Genomic DNA, 23,207 nt, shown 5'->3' with positions numbered 1-23,207 from the left:
TGGGACCCTGTAAACATTATCCACAATCCTCATCTCCTGGCCTGACTCCCAAAATATCATTGAAAAATGTGAGGATCAACTGGTGTTTTATAAACTGTTGTAATAAGCAGACGATATTATTATTAATATTATTTTGACTATTCTGCAAAAACCATAGAAGGCAAACAGAATTGCACTGTGAATATTAAACCCTTTATACAGCTGGCCAAGTTACTAGGGAACCAGCAGTCAGCTTTACAGCACTGCCCATGTAGTACAGCCTACTCCTCTGCACAATGGGAGCATTTTAAACTCCCTTGAGCACAGAGACATTTTGAGAGAATGATTGGTATTGTCCCAAGCACAATCAAATGTTCCTGAAATGATGGTGATGATGATATGATGGGACATGCCTGGTGGAGAAAGAGGCAAACAACCTCAATTTTAGAAGGAAATAAATGCCAGAGGCAAGAGGGCAGTCTATTCCATCAAGGGACAGAAAGGAACTGGCTTTGAACCCAAAGTCTTCATGGAGTTTTTCAAAGGCTTGATTTCGCTTTCTTGAAAATGTGTTCAATTGAATTTCCTTTCAAACAAGGACTGATTCCTTCATTTCAGTTAGACCTTGGCTTTATAAATACCTTCTCTGCACAGTATATTACTCACATCATTTATTCAGCAGATATCATAATATATTCAGGCTGCTCTTAGGAAATTTCAATATTAGATAAAAATAGTGAGATAGCGGCAGTAACTGTGTTTGTCTAGTACACAGAACAAATAGGATTGTCAGCGATTACTAAAGCCTTTGGGAAAAGACAGGGAAGCAAAGATAGCTCATGCTAGATTCTGAGCCAAACAGTTGCAGAGGTTCAAGAAAGCTTGATTACCTTCTGCTACCATGTACTTCCAAGCAGGCCCAGAGGTGAGCTCCTCCTTTCTTATATTTCTCATAAGAATAGCTGAATGTTATCCTAATTAGAAATCTGCTCAGATTTGAAAAAAGGCAGATCTTCTGGCAGAAGCAGATAGAAGAGTCTCTTGGAGTCTTCTTCTCATGTCCTTTGCACATAAAGAGCTGGTCTCTATTGAGCACCAGCGTACTATATGCTTCCAATATATTAATTAATTTTATCCTCACAACAAGCTAGGAAATAGGTGGCATTAATTTCTACATTTGACAGATAACGAGTCTAAGGCAAAGACAGTATAAGGAACTGGCCCGAGGCCACATGCAGAATTTCAATCAGAGTCACATGGCCCCAGAGTGCTGAGAAGAGAGCAGTACTTCCATTTACATCCTAAGCAGCACAGGTCTACAATGAGCTGACCTTGGTTGGGTGAATCCACACCAGTGGCTTCCAAACAGCCATGAGTTTGTGCACAAACACTGATTAATGTGCACAACCTTCGTATATCACCAGAGGGAACTGAGAAGTGAAGAAGTGCCCCATCGCATTGTAAAGAACAGAAGGGGTCAGTGAAGGAAAGGAGGCCCTGCTAATTCCTGACCAGCTAAAGAAGTCAGGAGGCTCATCAAGGCACGTTTGGAATGGGCCTTGAAGGTTGGGTCAGGTGTGGAAATGAGAAAGGGCAGGCCAGGTAGAATGCAGAGTGAGACAAAAAGCAGAAGGCAGGAAAGTGAGACATGAGCAGGCTGCAGCACTGGACCTGTAGCTTGGGACCCTTGAAAGGGAAGGGAGGGAAGAAGGCTACAATAGCAGGCTTGAGTTCAGCTGTCTTTTGTTTAAGTTTTAGTTTCAAAATAAAGCTGAATGTCAGTGAAATGCTTACAACGGCTTTAGGGAGATTTATTTAGGTTTTGCACAAGGGTTCTTGGGTGACCATATAGATGGTGGGCAAGGTCACAGGCTGAACTTGCAGTGAGCAATCCCCTTGCCAAACCCTCTACCAAGGCCTACAATGGCAGAATATGCAATGCTTTATCATCTTCTGGATTTGAACAACCTGCATCAATTTTTAAGAACTTAGAATCTAAGTGACTGCAATGGGCTCAATGCCTATTCATTCTTCTAAACCTTTCTTCTGAGCCTATCAATGAGAAAAATAGATACATAGAATACACATCCCATTTGCATGCCTCCATCTAGTTCTTTCCTTTTTACTCTTATGTGTGGGGACCCAGTGGGGCCCCTGCTCAGGAGGACTGCATGGGAAATGTTCCCACTTGGTGGGATGAGAGCTTGTTCCACAGCCATTGTGCTTACCTCATTAAGAATTGTTTGTTTCTGCACCCACAAGTAATAGTTTGTGTGTTGTTTTTTCAAGTCTTCTGACAGCTTCAAAACTGGGACACATGATTCAGTCCTGGTGGGGGCTCACTTTGACTCTCCTGAATGAAGAGACTGAAATTACATACGTATGAAGAGTTTGTAATCTTTCATTATCTTCTCTGTTCACTCACCTTCAGAACTGAGCTTCAAATTGAGGCAGAGCAGGTACCTACGTGCTCCCTTCTGCTGCCTCCTGGAGAGTGAAATCCTCTAGCACTGGGCTGGATGTCTTCACATAGCTATCCCCACTTAGCACTTAGTCCCCTTTATTCCTGCAAGGGCAGCTTCGTTGTCCCCACTTACAGATGCAAATGCTGATGTTCAGGGTGACTGTACAGCTCAAAGACACATAGAAACTGGGAAAGAAGAAAAAAAGAGTCCCAAATGCAAGTCCATATTATTTCAGAATTCGAGCTGTTACCACTCCACTTAGCTTGCTTCTCCCAAACAAAAAGAAATCACATGAGTGGAATGATTCTGTTTCACTTTTGTTGTCCATAAGTGGGATACTAAAACTGAACTCAGAAGCTGGTTAGGAAAATCAAATTATCTACTGCCTACAAAATCACATGGGGACCAGTCTATGTTCATACATATCAGTTGAATTTAAATCTGGACTTCCCAAAAAAGAAAGAAAAAGAATGCCTTAAGTTGTTGCTGGATAGAAAAATGAACTGAGTCTTGAGAAGTTAATTGGCTTATCCAAGACCACACAGCTCATTGCTAGGCTCTGGATTCCAAATACAGTGCACATACTTCAGCCTATGGAAAATGCCAAATGCCACCAGAACTGCAATTTTGCTCTTCTTCCTTGTCATCTCAGAACGCTATCATCACCCTTGTTTCCTTTGTAGGAATGAGTGAGTATTGAATGGAGAGAAAAGCGACCTGAGGATCAAGAGAGCTGGGTTCAGATTTCCCCTCTTCCTCTTTTTCCCTCTGCGAGTCTGGGTAAGCCTCCTGAGCTGTCTGAGTTTCAGTGTCTCCTGAAAACTGCTTTCTCCACAAAGGGAAGGAATTCATAAGATTGCTTGAAATAAAAAATCTCAACGCCTCCCTCCTGGCCCCCTCTATATTACCTCCTCCCTTTCGTTGTCTCCTTTCTGGTTGCTCAGAGAATGAATACAAGCTGATGTCTATGCCTGATACAACTAGAGTTTGCAAACATGCAGGCAGAAAGAGCCCCAGAGAAGTGGCTAAGAGATTTCAAATACAGTCAAGAGGTTATTCTGGGGTTGCTCTTATGCAAGCTTCAGCCAGATATTGCAAATTTCCATAGTATGCCAGTCCTCAGCCAACAATATTCCTGTAAGCCCTAAAGAATACCCTGGGCATTATCTAAGAGTCTATAAATATTTTACTTGATAAGCTTATTTTTTCAGAAACTTAAGGCTTCCAGACTGTTCCTATGCCAGTTAAGTCCTGAAACCCTGAGGTAACAGTCTCTCTAAGAACATCAACCAGTTTTACTCCTCCAACCGATAAGGTCAACACTGTTTCCAACACAAAGAAGCTAAAATGGTCACTGCCCAGATATCCCTGACTGAGAGAATAATCAAATGAAAGGGAGGATGTATAACTCAGAAGTTAGGATTTAGCAAATGATTATGACTGCTGACTCATTACAGAGATATTTTTAGTTTACAGTATATTAGAATAGCCAGAAGGAAATATATGAAATTGTCCTACTGTAATTCAGTATCCATGACCTTTGATAATGACTATCTAATTATATAGCTTTTCGCATGTGACCATGTAATTGTAAAATCGTGTGACTGACACTCCCTTTACCCAGTGTATGGGTAGATGAGTAATAAAATATATACGTGGAAAAAAAATAATAGGTTGGGAATATGGGGAAAAAATACTCCTATAGAAATTATGGACAGTAGTTATTGTACTACTTAAATAATTTTTCATCATTTATAACAAATGCAAATACTATTAAAAAAATAACAGAATTGTAGAAAAAGTTATCAATGGTAACAAATTCTCCACACTAATACAAGTGTTTATGTAGGGTGCTATATGGGAATTCTGTATTTTATGCATGATTGTTTTGTAAACCCACATCTTTCCTAATTAAAACAAAACAAAACAAAAAAACCACACACAATGGGATACCTCTTAATACCCACTAGCATAACCATTATTAAAAAAACAGAAAATAGTAAGTCTTAAGCAAGGATATGGAAAAATTAGAACCCTCACACTCCTGGTGAGAATGTAAAATGGGGCAGCCACTTTGGGAGAATTTCGCAATTCCTCAAAGGTATTACAGGACTCAGCAATTCCACCCATAGGTATATACCTACAAGACATGAAAACCTACATCTACACAAAAACTTTTATATGAATGTTTATAGCAGCTGTATTCAAAATGGGTCAAAGTAGAAACAATGCCACTGTTCATCAACTGATAAACAAAATGCAAATATCCATACAAATAGAATATTATTTACATAAAAAGGAATGATATATTGACACATAAAAAGGAATGATATATTGACACATGCTCCAACATGAATAAAACTGAAATATTATGTTAAGTGAAAGAAACAAGTTACAAATGACCATATATCTTATGATTTAATTTATATGAACTGTCTAGAATAGGCAAACCCATAGAAACAAAGTAGTTACTGGCTGCTTCAGACTGGGGTATGGGAGTGGGAGGTGGGAGAAAAGGTGGGTAACAGCTAAAGACTAAGTAATAGCTAAACAGTACGGGGCTGCTTTACAAAGGTGATGAAAATGCTCTAAAATTGACTGTGGTGATGGCCTTACATCCCTGTGAATATAATAAAAACACTGAATTGTATATTTTAAATGGGTAAACTGTATGGCATGTGGATTATATTTCAATATAAGTCTCTTAAGAAAAAGAGACAAATAAAAAGGAAAAATCCATAGTGAAAGCAATCTGTAGTTCTATCAGTACATTGGAGTTTTGTAAAAACAGGGTGCTTTAGTAAGTCTGGTTTTCAGTGGCAAAAGTGATTTTTTTTCCTAATATTTAATTTTAAAATTATAAAAATGGACTCATGAATTCAGAAAAGAAATGAAAATTTCCCCAAATTACATTTGTTTTGTTGGGAAAATAATCACACTACTTTAAGGAATAAATTTAGAGTGACAAAAAAAATGTAATTCCCTATGGTAGAATTTTGTACAACTTCTTTCAAAATAAAAGTATATCCACCTGGCCCAATTTTATAATTCAGAAAAATTACTTTACTAAAAATGCATATATAATTCTATTTTAAGGATAACGGTTTACCTTAACATTTGACTTTTTTGAGAAATTTACCACTACTCCCCAGTCAAAGTCATCTCCTTCATTCTTGACCTGAAAAGAAAGCAAAGCAAGTTAACAAGAAGGTTTATATCACAAAGGCTATTTTAGCCTTCAATGCTTCCATTACAGGCTAAGAAAACTTTTTGAATTTTAATTCCTATTAAAATATTTTTTAAAGATAACTGGTAAATTTAAAGAACAAGATATTAACCTTACAGAAAAAAACCAATGTCAAATTTCACACGTCTCTAGAACAGCAAGAAATGGAATCTTGCAATTAGCAAACAACTAAAAATAATATAGTATAGTTTTCATGGTTCTGAGAATACTTGAAGTGTTTTATATCAACTGAATTCATTCAGAATTTAAAAGTGTCATTTCAAACATTCCACAACTAGAACTATTTCACATACAAATTCCTAAATGGTCTACTCCAATTTAAACCCCTAAGAATAAGAACTAGCAATGATTAAAAGACATTCACATAAGTCCCTTAATCAATGCCATCTGAAAAATGTAAAGAAATATAATTAGCATAATGCTGTAACAGAAAGAAAAATTTTTTACCAAAATAAAAATAGAATATTTAAAATATATTTAAAAATATCAAAATATCAAAACATTGTATGAAGAAATAATAGCATACCCTTACCAAACGACCAGGTTGCAGAAATGGTAAGCAGTATTTTGGTTTGTGAATGTATTCTTCAATTTCTTTACCCAGTTTGGCAAGCTGTTGTCTAATTTTATAATAGATGACTACACTTTCTTCATTGGGAATTACTATTTTATTATACTGTTCTTCTGAATTCTTTACCTCTGTAAAAGAAATACATGTAAAATCCCCCAATTATTTACCTTCCATAAATTATACCCAAAATATATCTATTTTTTTCTTATAATTGTAGGGAACAAAGTCAATTTGCATAGCTTATATTAGAAGTTTTGAGGAAAATATCCTTGAGAGAGATAGCTATTTTAATTAAAATGAAATGAAATAAAAAACTTAGTTCCTCAATTGCATATAGCCATATTTGCAATCCTATCAGCCACTAATAAACAGAAAAGTTTGACAATGGTAAATGGCAACTGCATTGGATAGCACAGTCATAAGAATTTATTCCCATCATCACAGAAAGTTCTATTAGACAATATTATTTTAGACCTTCTAAGTAATATTTTAGTTTAACTCAGCACAGAATCCCACTTTCTAATCGCATCAAGCTTCCAACAACATCTGGCACTAGGTCTCTAAAACTGGAGGCAGGTATTTTAACCATGCTTGCCTCTTTATTCAGTCAATGGTCAACACACAAGTCTCCTTCAGCAACTGTCCTCTTAGTTAATCTGAGTACCTACAAAGTTGTATCCTGCTCAAATCCATTGCTTCCAGTGCTGACTTCTCTTCCTAACTCACTCTATTATGCCCTCACTCCACTGTTAAAATGCATGTTAACATAAAATTTACCACTAGTGACATTTAGTTCACTTACAATGCTGTGCAACCATCACCACTATTTAATTCCAGAGTATTTTTATCATCTCCAAAAGAAACTCACACCCATTAAGCAATCACTTCCCATTCTTCCTCCAACCTCCCCCCCACCCCAGTCCTTGGCATCACTAATCTGCTTCTTATAGACTTTAATAGCTTTTAACTGTTTTTTTCTGATAATCTGTGTACTGCCATAATGGGTGTTGTTACAGATAACCTTCTCTGCTGCTGAGATTTGTAAGAGATCTCTCTATATTCTAGATATTAGACCTTAACCATATATATAATTTATAAATATTTTCTTCCATTCGATAGGTAATCTTTCTATATTTTTGATGGTATTGTTCTTTGATGTACAAAATTTTAAATTTTGATGAAGTCTCATTTATTTTTTATGTTCTTACTCATATTTTTTGGTGTATTATCTAAGAAACCAATGCCAAATTCAAGGTCATAAAGATTTACCCCTATGGTTTCTTTTAAGAGTTTTATGGTTTTAGTTCATACATTTAGGTCTTTAATCCATTTTGAGTTAATTTTTGTATATGGTGTAAGGTAAGGATTCAGCTTCATTCTTTTGCATTTGGTTGTCCAGCTTAGTAACATTTGCTGAAGAGACTTTTTTTCTTTATTGAGTGGCCTTGGCACCACTGTCAAAAACCAAGTGACCACAGACACACAGGCCTATTTCTGGATTCTCATTCTATTCCATTGATATATGTCAAACTCCTCTATTTACCACTATGTTCTTTAGTTTCTTTTTCTACAAAATGAATACAACAACAGCACTCTTATTTTACAAGACTATATCTAGGGATTAATTGACAAAGGATATGAGAAGTACCTAGTAATAGTATGGCACATAAAAAGCACTCAGTAAGGATATTACAATTGTATTAGTTTTATTACCATTCTCAATGCTTTCTCAAATTGTTTCCTTTAACTTCTATTCTTTTGCATGCCCCCTAAGCATATGGCATCCTTTCTGGTTACTTTCAAATGAACTGTGTAACTTTGTAGGAATTGTATTCCACTGATTAAAAACAGAGACTGTTATCCATAATAGCACACACATGGCAGTAAACAAATATCAGAAAAACAAACTAAAAAACTGTAACAGATTATCTATATAGATTAGAGTCAATAAGAAGTTACATGAGAAGGAAAACTGACAATGGAATGATAATGCTACTGCAAAAGTGACAGGAATCAAAGTTTGTACTAATCAGTGGAACAGTAACTTATCAGCTTTTTGTCTCTTTGGATTTCCCTATTCTAGAGATTTCATATAAATGTGGTCTTTTGTGACTGGCTTCTTTGACTTAACAAAGTTTTCAAGATTTATTCACATTTTGTTTGCATATATCAGCACTTCATCTCTTTTTATGGATGAATAATATTTCACTGTATGGATATATCACAACTTGTTTATCCATCCATTAGTTGATATACACTTGGGTTATCTCCATCCATGACTATTATGAACATAAATGATCATGTATAAGTTTTTGTTATCTGTTTTCACTTCTTCTGGATATATGTATCTAGGAGAATTGCTGGTTCATATGGTAATTCCATGTTTAATTTACTGGGAAACTACCAAATGTTCTCCACAGCAAATAACCATTTTATATTCCCAACGGCAATGTAAGATGGTACCAATTTCTCCACACCGTCTTCACACCATCTGACTTTTTTGATTATAGCCATCCTAGTGGGTAATCTCACTGCAGTTTTGATTTGCCACAGACTAATTGTGTGGAGCATCTTTTCATGTACTTACTGGCCATTTTGTATATCTTTTTAAGAGAAATATCTATTTAAGTCATTTGCCATTTTTTAGTGGGCGGTCTATGAAATGATAATCCTGCTGCCCCACCAAAATAACACTCTGTTTGAAGAAACCAATGGAATAGCTACGTACCCACAGGAGTTGGGAAAATAATGAAATCTGCTTGGATGTTGCTTCCTACTGATTCCCCCATTTTCCATGCCAAGTCATTTTCATGCCCAGACCACTTAACGAAATAATCAACAGTTTGAAAAACACTTTAAGAAGCTGCATCTATTCTACAGCTAGGACTCTATACCTAAAAAGTTAGTAAGTTTAGGCACAGTCTGTTTTAGCAACAATTTAAAGAAACTCAATTTCTATTTAAACTTTTCTCAATATGACAACAAAAAAGGGCTTTCGTTTATGTTTTCAAAAGTAACAAGGTATACATATAACAAATTAGAAAGCAAAAATGGAAATTAATGAGATGTTACCCACTATACTGTCAAAAGTTAAGTGAGCACCCTGAGTTCAGGTAAAGCCATTAAAGGAATTTCAAATAAATGGGAAAATACTTGGGGGGTTTTCTATCCTCTATCCTCTACTCTATCTGGGATATTTTCCATGGAATTACATAATAATAATAGAAAGTGAAGTTCAAAAAGTAATTTACAGGTTGTTAGAATACATTATTTTTAAACGGAAGAAATGAAAAGGTAGGTGCACCAATATGCACCTCTGGCTTGTAATCTTATACTTCTTTAAGAAGTATCTGAAACAGTATCTGAAATTTCTGGTTGAAAGAAGGAAAAATGAATGAAACTCCTTCCTTGGTCTCAGCATGATTTTGGTATCTCCTTAATTCAAACCCCATGTGTATTAATTAGGGTTCTCTAGAGAAACAGAATCAACAGGGAACACTCGCAAATATAAAATTTATATGTGTCTCATGTGACCGCAGGAAGACAGAGTCCAAACTCCGCAGAGCAGGCTGTGAAGCCGACGGTTCCAATGGAGGGTCTGAATGAACTCCACAGGAGAGGCTCACCAGCAGAGACAGAAGAACCTGTTTCTTCTGAATCCTCCTTATAAGGCTCTCAGTGATTAGATTAAGCATCACTCATTGCAGAAGACACACCCCTTTGGCCAATTACAAATGGAATCAGCTGTGGATGCAGCTGACATGATCATGGTTCAATTCTGTGAAATGTCCTCATCGCAACAGACAAGGCAGCACTTGCCCAACCACCACTTGGCCAAGTTGACACATGAACCTGACTATGACATCATGTCAAACTGAACCTAAATTGTATTAGTCTTGTTTTTATTCTATTATATAGAGGGGAGATGTGTAGCTCCTTTAAAATAAGGTTCTTGGAAACTAGAACCACACTTCCCTATCTTTTTGCTAAGGCCATCATATATCACCAAGCATAAATGGCACTCAATATTTTTAGAAGAAAATAATAAAACGTAGTGTGACAGCACAATAATACCTAATTGTAAAGTAATCATGTTAAAACACTGAATGAAGCTGCATCTGAGCTATAGGTTTTTGTTTTGTTTTGTGTTGTTTTGTTTTGATTTTACTATTATTACTTTTATTTTTTTCTCTATATTAACATTCTATATCTTTTTCGGTTATGTTGCTAGTTCTTCTAAACCAATGCAAATGTACTAAGAAATGATGATCATGCAGCTATGTGATGATGTTAAGAATTAATGATTGCATGTGTAGAATGGTATGATCTCTAAATGTTGGGTTAATTTCTTTTTTTCCGTTAATTAAAAAAAAAAAAAAAAGAGAAGGGATAATTGGAGATGAAGGGATACAGACTGTACAACGGGACTGGATATAAAAACTCAGAAATGGACAGCACAATACTACCCAATTGTAATGCAATTATGTTAAAACACTGAATGAAGCTGCATGTGAGGTATAGGTTTTTTTTGTTTTTTTTTTCTTTCTATTTTTGTTTTAATTCTTATTCTGTTGTCTTTTTATTTCTTTTTCTAAATCGATGCAAATGTACTAAGAAATGATGAATATGCAACTATGTGATGTTATTAAGAATTACTGATTGTACATGTAGATTGAAATGATTTCTAATTGTTTTGTTAATTCTTTTTTTAATTAATAAAAAAAAAAAAAAAAAAAAACGTAGTGTGGCCTGAAATTATAGTCTGCTATTAATTTTAAAAGGTGTATTTCAAAAACTCAACCCTACTTGTGAAAATTTAAATAAAGACAAGTATTAAAACTAGCCAGATTAAGTTGTTTTTTTGTTTTTTCCTATTTTATGCCTTTGTTAACCTCGTTTTTCTCAGTTAGAGAACTTTTGACATCTAGATTTTTACATCTATTCTGGTGGCCTTGTTAAAAAGGAAAGACCCACGCTATAATAAAATACAGCACTGCTCAGGAGAAAAAGTCCAAGATTCTAATCTCAATTCTACCATCAATTAAATGTATAAACTTATTTTTTTAATCTATAAAGTGACAGCTATAACCATCAAAGCCCCTTCTAGTTCTATGGTTTGTAATGAAGAAGTCTATCAAAGTTAAGACCTGAGGTAATTAAGGAAGAAGAAGAAAAAGTGATGAGCTATCATCCAAGTAAGTGTTTAAAAAAAGAGAACTTAATTCACTTGGATCTTCTAACTCTTTGTCATCTCTTTAAATCACATTATTAAACTTCACTTAATTTTGGCTATATAAAACAAGTGAAAAGTCCTATCAACTATTAAGGTGAGACAAAGGTATCTCAAATTTGCCTTTATTATAAAATAAATTATGATACATTTATAAAATGCAAATGTTATTCAGTGCTTAAAAATCATACTTTCCAAGGATACTTTAAACATTAAAAAGTCAGAATCAATGAGCTAATGAATGTAAAGAAAGCAAGGAATAGGGCAAATCTTTACCAAATGATACCAATTTTAAGTACAATCATAACTATTAAAGTAATTGTGCAAAAAAATAAAGAGCCACTAAGTGTTAACACTGTTTCTGTTAAAGATAACAAATGATTTTAACTTTTTTCTTTGTCTTTTGCTGATTATCTATTCTTTTTTTTACAATAACTAAGCATTGTTTTTATAGTAATATTTATCCAAACCAGTATTTAAATCTTTACCTTTATTTTAGCTTTTATTCAGGTCTATACAATGATAGCCACAATATTTTCTAAGATAAGGATCTGTCATAATTTTACTGGACTAAAAGCATTATGTAAATATTAGAAACTAGAAAACCTGAACTTATATCCAAACTTAAGTATTATGATTCACTAATCATTCAGAAGCTTATGCTATAATGCTCTTTCATAATGAGAATATGGTGAAAGGGCAAGACTAATACACAAGTTTCCTATAAGTCAACTTTTATTACCCAGGTTTTTATTATATCTAATTATTCTGGAACATAAGTAACATGTGATAGATCTATAACCATAAATTATACTAAATTTAAATCAACTTTAGAAATGTGTCCTGTCAGGGTTTTCTTACATCACTTTGAAACGTTCTAGTCAGTTTCAGTGACAAGACCATAGCTCTTACACTTTAAGTAAGGACCAAGATTTTGGCTGACTAGGGAAAAAAAAGGCCAAACCAGCCAATAAGGTGGTCTTTTTTGCTGCTTAGTCCCCTAGCTAAACTATGTTTTGCTATAATAACTTTTTACTTACTCTCTACTACTCCTGGAATTGCTCTATAATGCTGAAACTGGTAGAAGGATTTTTCCAACATGTACTCAGGATTAATTTCTTCTACACGTAGCAAGTTCAAAACCATGTTGTAGGTCAAATGGGAAGCACTGTTTAAAGGATCAGCTGACCCCTAGGAGAAAAAAAAACATCAGTGTTGTAGGTTTTTAAAATAACGTTACACAAATATTTTTAACCTGTTATAAACTCCTTGATAATTTAGTCTATGTTAAACCCTATGGAGGCGTATTTAAAACTTCTCTTTTAGGTGATTAATATAAACCAATAAAAAAACTGATCTCTGGAAAAGTGAAGGAAAAGAAAAAATTAAATAGTACAGTAGTAAAGTACTATTTGCCAAATATCTTTAGCTCTCCATCTCCAAGCATAGGATAGGATAGCACTTTCTGGCCCCACAAAGTGGGGAGCCAATAAGTTATGGGTGAGAGTGATGTGTCACTTCCTGGCCAAGTATTTAACTGCTGGAAAAGGTTACTTTTCCCTTCTGGTACAGTGACTGACAATGTTTAAGACCTGAGTGCTCTAATAAGACTGCATCCTTAACAATGATTAGCAGAGCTTTCCCTATCAATCTGTTATGAACACGTAGTATGTAAGAGAAATAAATTTGAAAGTTACTAGGATTTAGTTTTGTCACCACAGCATAATCTACCCTGTACTGACAGGTATACTAAATTTATTTCAGAATGATATTCTGATAAAAATTACTGTCTTAAAATTCTTAGTTCCTCAGGATGCCATAAAACTGCTAAAAGTTTCCCCCAAACCTGCAGATCATTTTTCATCTACATTTCAATATTTCTTCTTCCCAACTGTGGTTATTATCAAAGAAAGACCATGCTATTGGGCTAGCAAGAATAAAATGTTTCTACAATTATGTGATGTAAACTCTTGATAAGGGTTATATTCAAATATTTCCTTGACACTGAGACTTTCAGCTATGTTTCTCCAGAAGTATTTTTTTAATGTAAATCCTTAAGTATAAAAAATGGAATCATATTTGTGTAGGAGAATGAACAGAGTCTTGCGAGAAACAAGCTGAATTATTTAGAAGCAAAGTGTCACAATGTTTGCTACATGTATCTAAGTGGTATAGCAAAATAAATAAAATATATTATGCTAAATACAATACACAGGAGAGAATGCAGAGAAATTGGAACTCAAATACTTTGTTGGTGGGAATGTAAAATGGTGCAGCCATTGTGGAAAGTGTTATGGTTTTCTTCAATAAGTTAAATATAGAACTACCATTTGATTCAGCAATCTCACTTCTAGGTATGTAAATCAGAGAATATGAAAACAGGGCTGCCAACGGATATCTGTACAAATATTTATAGCAGCATTATATATAATAGGCAAAAGTGGGGAAAAAAAACCCAAATACCTGTTAACAAAGGAATGGATAAACAAAATGTGGCACATACACACAATGGAATGTTATTCAACCATAAGAAAACGTAGTTATATAAGACACGATGCAACAGGGAAGAACCTTGAAAATTTGCCCAGTGAATCAAGCAAGATACAGAACAAAAATTATATGATTTTACTTGTAAGAGATAACTATAAACAACAAAATCATGGAGAGAGAAAGCAGATTAATGATTACAAGGAAAGTGGGGAGTGGGGAAGAGTGTTTCTCTGTAAAAAAGAAAAAGAAATTTAAAAAATATAAATACACAGTATGTAGGTATGTACAGACAGAAAAGCAAAATATTAATAAATGTTGACTCTAGCTGTGAGTTTATTGTACTACTCCATCAATTTTCTATATTTGAAAACTTTCATAATAATAAACTGGGGTGGGGGAGACAAATATTCTTAAGAGTAATTGGGTGTCCTTAAGTTGAGGTCCAGAGGCTAACCTTATTGCATCCAAAATTTTACATGTGTATGTATAGGATTTTGTGAGTAGTAGCAGAGCTTTCATAAGAGTCTCAGAAGAGGGTAATCCTTAACTTCCTAAGAATTAAGAGCCACCCACCTTTGAGAGGTAGTTAATAAATCCCCAATGCCTTGGTAGAATTTATTTTTATCCATTTTCCTTTAAAACAGGGCAAAAAAGGATGAAGTTAGCATGAAAATCATATTCTTAGAGAAGAGGAAATAAGACATCTTCAGCTACTTTCGAACTTTGCAAACAGACTCAACCTTTAATTTGCTGTTCTTTTTCTCTTCTAATATTATCTCCTCTGAGAAATTTAGAGAAATTTATCTCCTCTGCAAATTTATTGCAATTTTTAACCCAATCTCTACTTCTGTACAAAGCACCTATCTGAATTCTTGGTGAACTGAAACTCAACACAGCATTCTGACATATCCAAGCAAGCCAGGATTGTCCCAATCTGAACTGGTATAGCTATTAATAGTGTGTACTTTCATTCTTAAAGTGTCCTAGTTTAGACAATAAATGAAATTTATCTTACTCTTTCCCATTCCTGACCAACTTTTCCTGTCATACAGATCACAGGTCAATATGACCACTCTTAAGTTTCAACTTAGGAGTTCTTTTATTTCTTTCCTTTGCTTTATCTCCTTTTAACTTATGAATTGCTGCAGATTCTTTCCTCAGTATATCCTTGATTATTAGTCCTTTATTTTCCTTACCACTACCACCACCCTGTTTCAAAGTTTCATAGAATCTTATCTAGATTACTACAAGGACCATTCAAACTGTTCAGCTTTCAATTTCCCTCCCAATTTATTTGTCATGATGATGTCAGACTAAATTTATATTCCTAAATATAATTTCACTGTGATACACTATGCCATGTGGTAACAATAGTCTTATGGACACTAAAATCAGTTTGGTAGATCGTATCTCCCCATGAGACAGAGTATAATGGAAAATAATATAATGCATCATAGGTGAAACTGTGTTAATTTCAGAAATGATTTCATGTACACACATACACAAAGAAGTACTATGCACTGGACAGGATATAAAATTTATAGCATGCAAAGAATTGGGTTCAAAAAAAAATTCAAAAAACACAGGCTCAGATGTAAATATCTAATTTAGCAATCAACAAAACACAATAAATAAATTTTCCCTCATACCTATATATACACACACACACATTCTTTGTTGTCGCAAAACTAGGGTTCCCAAATACAACATGTTAATTCTTGATTCTAAAGCCCCTTTTCTTTCCTAAAATATCTTTCTTGTTCTTCAGCCCTGGAAATCAAAATGCAATCCTCCCTCCTCACTTCATCCTTTGGGGCTTCATTTCTTCCATAAAGCACTAAGCCATCAGTTTAAGTCTACAAACATAGCAAACTTCCCTGAATTAGTATTCTTCAGAATAACTTATTTTAGCACAATCACCTGAAATGTCCCTGAATTGGTATTGTTCAGAATAACTTATTCTAGTACTGAGTAATATAGTGCTTACTATTCACTTTCTGTTCTATGTATATTTGTAAATAGTCTCCAAATTCAAAAATGGTCACCACCTACTAAAGATTTAGTATGTGCCAAACAATGAACAGAGTGCATGAAATAATAAATCCTTAATTCACAACATTCGTAACAAGGATGTCTCCATTTTTATCATCTCCATTTAGTAAAACACAGAGACCCAGAAAAATGAAGAGGACTGCTCAGGTTAAACATGTCAGTGGTCAAATCCTACTACTAAAAAGAGAAACTTGTATGTTGGTAAAATACTTTTCAAATTTTATGTATTTAAATTGTATTAAAATTTAAATTGATTACAAAAGTCTTTATCTTCAGCCAACCTTATGAAATTTACAAGGAAGGAGAAAGGCAACCAATTTTCTTTAATTTTTAAAATTATTTATTTATTAATTTAAAAAATTAAGAACAAAAACATTAACATATCATTCTTTTCTACATATATAATCAGTAATTCTCAATATTACATAGTTGCACAGTCATCAATCATTTCTTAGAACATTTGAATCAGTTCAGAAAGAAATAAAAAGACAACAGAAAAAGAAATAAAATAACAGAGAAAAAAAAGATTATACATACCATACCCCTTACCCCTTGCTTTCATTTATCACTAGCATTTCAAACTAAATTTATTTTAACATTTGTTCCCCCTATTATTTATTTTTATTCCATATGTTCTACTCGTCTGTTGATAAGGTAGATAAAAGGAGCATTAGACACAAGGTTTTCACAATCAAACAGTCGCATTGTGAAAACTATATCATTATTCAATCATCATCAAGAAACATGGCTACTGGAACACAGCTCGACATTTTCAGGCAGTTCCCTCCAGCCTCTCCATTACATCTTGGTTAACAAGATGATATCTACTTAATGCACAAGAATAACCTCCAGGAAAACCTCTTGACTCTGTTTGGAATCTCTCAGCCATTGACACTTTGTTTCATTTCACTCTTTCTCCTTTTAGTCGAGGTTTTCTCAATCCCTTGATGCTGGGTCTCAGCTCATTCTAGAGTTTTTCTCAATCCCTTGATGCTGAATCTCAGCTCATTCTGGGATTTCTTTCCCACGTTGCCAGGAAGATCCACACCCCTGGGAGTCATGTCCCATGCAGACAGGGGAAGGGTGGTGAGTTTGCTTGCTGTGTTGGCTGGAGAGGAAGGTCACATCTGAGCAACAAAAGAGGTCCTCCTGGGGGTGACTCTTAGGCCTAATTTTAAGTAGGCTTGACCTATCCCCTGGGGGGTTAAGTTTCATATGAACAAACCCCAAGACTGAAGCTCAGCCTATAGCTCTGGTTGCTCACACTGCTTGTGAGAATATCAAGAATTCAACTTGGGGAAGTTGAGTTTTCCCCCATTCTCACCATTCCCTGAAGCGGATTTTGCAAATACTTTTCCACTCACTGGAGGAAACCAATTTTAAGTAAAGATTTGTTTACTAACTTAACTTCTAGACAAACATTCAAGGATTCTTTTCATAGCCAAATTGCTTGTAGAAAAGTTAAGATTGAGCGAACCAAACAAATCAATTTCCTATGGTAATTTTAATATTATTATCGTTTCAATGCTGTTATACTTCTAATGATCACTTGGATTTTAGAATCTATAGTTCATTCAGACAAGTAACTGAAAAAATGCTAGTCTAAGTATTTTTGCATTATGAACCATAAAAGTAAAAAAAATGAAGAAACCGACAAATGTTGGTCTATTTCTTTCCAAAAAATGGTCCATAAGTAGTTTTTTCAGTATCTCACAGAGCTAACCTTAAAAACATAGATGTATTCTTCCTAAAGTTTCAAAGAATTTAAATAACCAGCAAGGACAAAATTAGTTATCCTACAAATCAGTGTAATTACTCTTAGCCATCAACAATGTGGTTCACTGTTGAAAAGAGCATACCACTAACCAAAAGCAGAAAACCTGTAGTCTCCTAGAACCAGTATTTTATGTATGCTAAGAAACCAGTTAGTTTATTTCACTGGAGCAATGTCCCCCAGAAAAACATGTTCTTAATCCTTTCCTGTAGGTAGGAGCTCATTGTAAATAGGACCTTCTGATGAGTTTAGGTGTGAATCAGGATGGGCCCTAATTCCTTTAGAGAAGGCCATAAGGAAATAAGCTGTATGGAGCAGTCAGAAGCGGAAGTCAATAGAGCATGGGAAAGAAAGGAGACGACACTGTCATGTCAACTCTCATGTAACAGAAAAGCCAGGAACCAGAAAGACTGCCAGCTAGTCAGAAGATACCAACCACAGGAAGAAGCAAAGCAAGTCCTCTACCCTCTGAAACTGTGACCCAATAAATTCCTGTTAACTCAAGGCACTATATTTCTTTCTTTCTTCTTTTTTGTATTTGTTTTAGTAGTTAGGAAACTAATATACTCATCAATTCAGAAATTATAGAAATGGTTTAATTTGTATATGTATTTATATATTATTAATTTATAAAATTAATATTTTATAAATATAGAAATTACTATCATTAATTTTATAAACATATTATTAATATATACTTATATAAATTAATATTAATTGAGTACATTTACTCAAAGTACTATATTTTTATTTCTAAGTACTTTCTGTTGAAAATATGGGCACTATACTAGAAAAATATTTATTCCTATTATACTGCAGAAATGCAAAATATCTCTCAACTGCCAAAGGAAAAAAAGATGCATTTACCACTCTTTTTGGAAGGCTTTTAACATACTTTCCTGCTGACTAAACTTCTGATTTGGGCAAAAGTTATACTGAATCTAGTTTTTGGCTCTTATACTATATTAAGTATATCAAAAAACGAAACTGCTATCTTGTGTCCAGTTCCATTTGAGCTAACAGTTGACACGGCTATTAAATAATTTAAATGTTATGAATTAAAAGGTATTAGATAAACAATAAGACTCTAATTGCAGTATCAGAACTGGAAAATCTGAATAGGTTTCATATTGCCCTTTAATACACCAGCATACTAAAAAAAAAGGAAAAATTATTAAAATATTTAAAATTCAAGATTTTAATATGAATTAAACACATGCCCAAATATATAAATATATATGTGTGTTGAGGTGATGAAAATTCTACCAATATCCTTTAGCCAACAAGCAATGAACAGCACGTATTTTGCCATGTTTCTGGCTATGACTGACTGCTTAACCCAACAAATGGAAAAATGATCAAATATGACAAAGAGATCTGAAATTTTTATTAATGTACAAAGTATATGAATTAATTTCTACATAAAAGGTAAAAATGAGTAAGCAATGTATTTTAATTTTTATTTCAGAATATAACTTTAAATATTCAGGCTTTCTATTCATTTAAGTCTTATTACTTGCTGACTTCTAGGTTAGTGGGATAAGATGCCCCAGGGTGCCGTCCACCCACACAATCTTTGGCCAACTGGCAAAGTCATCTTCATCAAAACTCCAAAAAACAGTGAAGGTTGTAGTAACTGGGCAAGGGCCAAATTAAGAAAAAGCAGAATGAAAAGAAAACAGCTTGTGATGCCCTTGCCAGGTCTTCTCTTAACCCCTCCCCAGTGCAATATGGAGTCAGTCCACTCATTTGGGAAAGAACAGTCTCTTCAACAAACAGAACTGGGAAAACAGGATGGCCATATGCAAAAGAATGTAGTGGACCCCTACCTCATACCATATACAAAATTACTTCAAAATGTATCAAGGAACTAAATATTAGAATCAGAATTATAAAACTCATAGAAGAAAATAATGGAAGCATCTTTAGAACCTTATACTAGGCAATGGTTTCTTAGATTTTACATCCAAAGCATGAGTAACAAAATATAAAAAAATAGATAAATGGGACTAATCAAAATTTAAAATTTATGTGCATCAAAACTATTTCATTAAAGTAAAAAGAACCTACATAATGGGAGAAAATATTTGGAAACCACATATCTCATACAGGTTTAATATCCAGAACATATAAAAGAAATCCTACAACTCAATAAAAAAAAGACAGCCAAATTTAAAAATGGGCAAAAGACTTGAATAGACATTTCTCCAAAGATGTGCAAAAGGGCAAAAAGCACATGAAAAGGTGCTTGACATCATTAGCCAGGAAGGAAATGCAAACGAAAACCATAAGATAACATTTCACACCTATGAAAACAACTATTGGAGAGGATGTGGAGAATAGGTACTCATTCATTACTGGTGGAATATAAAATGGTGCACCTGCTGTGGAAGACGGTTGGGTAGCTCCTCAGAAAGTTAAGAACAGAATTACCACATGATGTTTCTATCCCACTTCTAGGTACATATTCCAAAGAATTGAAAGCAGGGACTAAAACAGATTTTTGCACATAGATGTTTATAGTGACATTACTCACAAATGTCAAAGACAGAAGCAACTCAAGCATTCATCAACACACGAATGGATAAACAAAATGTGGTATATACACAGAATGGTATATTACTCCATTGTAAAAAGGAATGAGGTTCTGATACATAGGCCAACACCGATGAACTCTGAAGACATCATATTGAATGAAATAAATCAGGCATAAAGGAACACATATTGTATTTTTTTATAAGAAATAATTAGAATAAGCAAATTCACACAGACAGAAACTAGAATAAGAGTCACAAGGAGATGGGTGGAGGTAGAGAATGGGAAATTAGTGCTTAAAATGTGGAATTTCTATTTGGGTTGATAGGAAAGCTTTAGTAACAGATGGTGGTGATGGTAGCACAACATTGTGAACATAATTGTGAACATATTTAACAGTACTGGATCATATATTTGAAATTTTATTGTGCTCTGAGGTACTGAAGAGCAGTACTACAAGGCAGTAAGGAGCACAGACTCTGAACCAGACAATTCAGAAGCAAGATTTTAACAATATGACTTTGGGCAAATTATTTAACCTCTGCATGCCTTTCTTTCTTATAATATGGTAGGAACATTCTCTAAGTATTAGTTGTTGTTATTCTTACCAAATGGATTCCCTATAAAACCTTTAATGATAGTAAAACTACAAGAAAAATTCAGTTACAAAAGACCACACATTGCATGATCCCATTTATATGAAATGTCCAAAACAGGCAAATCTAAAGAGACACAAAACAGACTAGTGACTGCCTAGGGCTTAGGGTTGGAGGTGAGTTTGGGAAGAAATGAGGAGTGACTGTTAATGGATACAGGGTTTCATTTCAAGTGATGAAAATGTTCTAAAATTAATGGTGGTGATGGTTTCAAAACTCTGTGAATATACCAGAAGCCATGAAAATGGATGAATTGTATAGTATGTGAAAATACCTCAATAAAGCTATGAAAAATAAATACTATAGAACTTTACACTGACAGGGTAACAAATATAAAGACAGTAAGTAAACTGAAAGAAAAAAATGTACTAAATGAACCAGAGGTTGTTATCAAAACATTACTTTCTACAGTCTGGTAATCTGATTCTCTTCTTTCCATACACAGAGTATAAGGAAAGAAAAGTAATGTTTATTTTATCTAACACAATTTAAATAAAAGAAGAAATATACAAATTTTCAGTTAAGTAATTTTATTCCATGAAGAACTAAGGTCATAGAGATGCTTAAAAAAAGGTTTCCATGTGTTAATCTTTGAAAAGGAAAATAAGACACCATACAATCACTATGAAAACACAGATGCAAGCTTTGTCTTTACACACACCTTTACCTATTTTTACTTTGGCATACCAGGCTTCCCACAGCCATACCTCAAATTCACCACAGAGTTCCCAAGTCTTAAAGAGAAATTCAGGACAGTCTACTTCAGAGATACAGACCTCAGTATGTCTTAACATGTTATGAAGTTTTATACTAAAAAGCTAGTGAGCTGGAAATTATTACTGATTTTAGTTAAGTATTAAGTTTCTATTTTATTAACCATTTTTCCCTAAGGATTTGTTTAATAACTTCTTACAACACAGACAAGGAAAGCACCTAGGTGAAACTTCCTTGAGAAGTTCTTCAAAATAAAATAAAACAAAAATCAAAATTTTAGTCCACCCAAAATACTTTTATGATTGGGATATATATAACCCATAAATAGGTGGAATTAGAATGATAGATTACAGTTAGTTTACTATCGCACCATGCAGTGGAAGGGGTGTGGATTGTCAGAAAGGACAGAAATGTTTATTTTGCCCTCCAAATTTAAGATAACTCCACATCTGCCCCTCTGTTATATGAGTTGTTGTTCATCTATCAGAAAAAAGAAGAAGGGCACATGGTATCAGTATAGTGGACAATAACCCTCTTCTACCTCCACAAGTCCAGAGAGTTTAATAAATTAACTCTCATCTACTTAGAAAGGTATGTGAACTGACACAACTAATTTTGAAGCGGCTCCTGAAACGTGTTTCTAGAATTTTTGGTGAGGGGACAGAATCTTAATTCAGTTACCTTAAGTAGCTGTTTGCCAATTGTTGGACTTATTTTTTCATCCACCATAAGAATTACAATTCCTCTATCATCCATTCCCCTTCTTCCAGCACAACCAGACATCTGGATGTATTCACCAGAGGAAATCTGAATGAACATAAGATTTTAAACTTAGGAGAAAACCAGGCAAAAAAACATATTCTTAAACATTTTCTTATAAAATGTACAAATACAAGTTATATATTCTAAGAAAGGAAACATGATTAAAACAACATTAACTTTTAGAAGAGTTTAACTGAAAGTACAAAGTGCTGAACACTTAAGAATCATGTTACAAAATTGAATTTTAGCTCCCAAATGACTTAATTTTAACACTAGACCAATTACTATTAATTTACACTTTTAAATATACCAAACCACAGGGATACAATGGAGAGTTGGCAGTCATAAAAAAATACTTTTGAGTGAGATAGTCTGGAAAACAGGAATCTCTAAGAAAGCAAACAATAACCCAAACTCAACTAAATACAAGTTTTGGTTTGATCATATCAAATTTTCTTAATCTGCAAAAAGAGATTAATTTTTAAAATTAATTTTTTTTCTTTTTTAAAAAGCACAGTTCTCTCCCATATTCTCAACATATAAGCTTGGAGTTCAGTAGCTTTTTCTCAATAGCAGCAACCTACTGGAGCAGGATTAGTAATCTTTCCATGTATAGGATTTCAGGGTAGCAGTGAATTCACATGAACACTAGGTAAAGTTTAAGTACATGTGCATTTTTCTCCTATGCCAAGGTTCAGAGCTTTCAGATTCTCAAAAGAAATCTCTGACTTA

At 34.1% G+C, this 23,207-nt stretch overlaps 1 protein-coding gene across 1 annotated transcript in view; it reads right to left on the bottom strand.

The window, feature by feature from the left end:
• Positions 1–684: 684 nt before the first annotated feature.
• The window catches only part of LOC143656885 (exosome RNA helicase MTR4-like), a 65,429-nt gene continuing 42,906 nt past the window's right edge, over positions 685–23,207 (bottom strand). Inside the window, 5 exon segments of the mRNA XM_077128640.1 lie at positions 685–2,629; positions 5,554–5,622; positions 6,224–6,390; positions 12,533–12,683; positions 22,395–22,520. Of these exon segments, the coding sequence (XP_076984755.1) occupies positions 2,573–2,629; positions 5,554–5,622; positions 6,224–6,390; positions 12,533–12,683; positions 22,395–22,520 (570 nt within the window). The 3' untranslated portion in view covers positions 685–2,572.

The sequence above is a fragment of the Tamandua tetradactyla genome, chromosome 15 (assembly GCF_023851605.1).
Source record: "Tamandua tetradactyla isolate mTamTet1 chromosome 15, mTamTet1.pri, whole genome shotgun sequence".
In the NCBI taxonomy this organism is placed as follows: Eukaryota; Metazoa; Chordata; class Mammalia; order Pilosa; family Myrmecophagidae; genus Tamandua; species Tamandua tetradactyla.
Note: the sequence above shows the minus strand (reverse complement) of the source record. Positions and strands in the feature narration are given on the sequence as shown.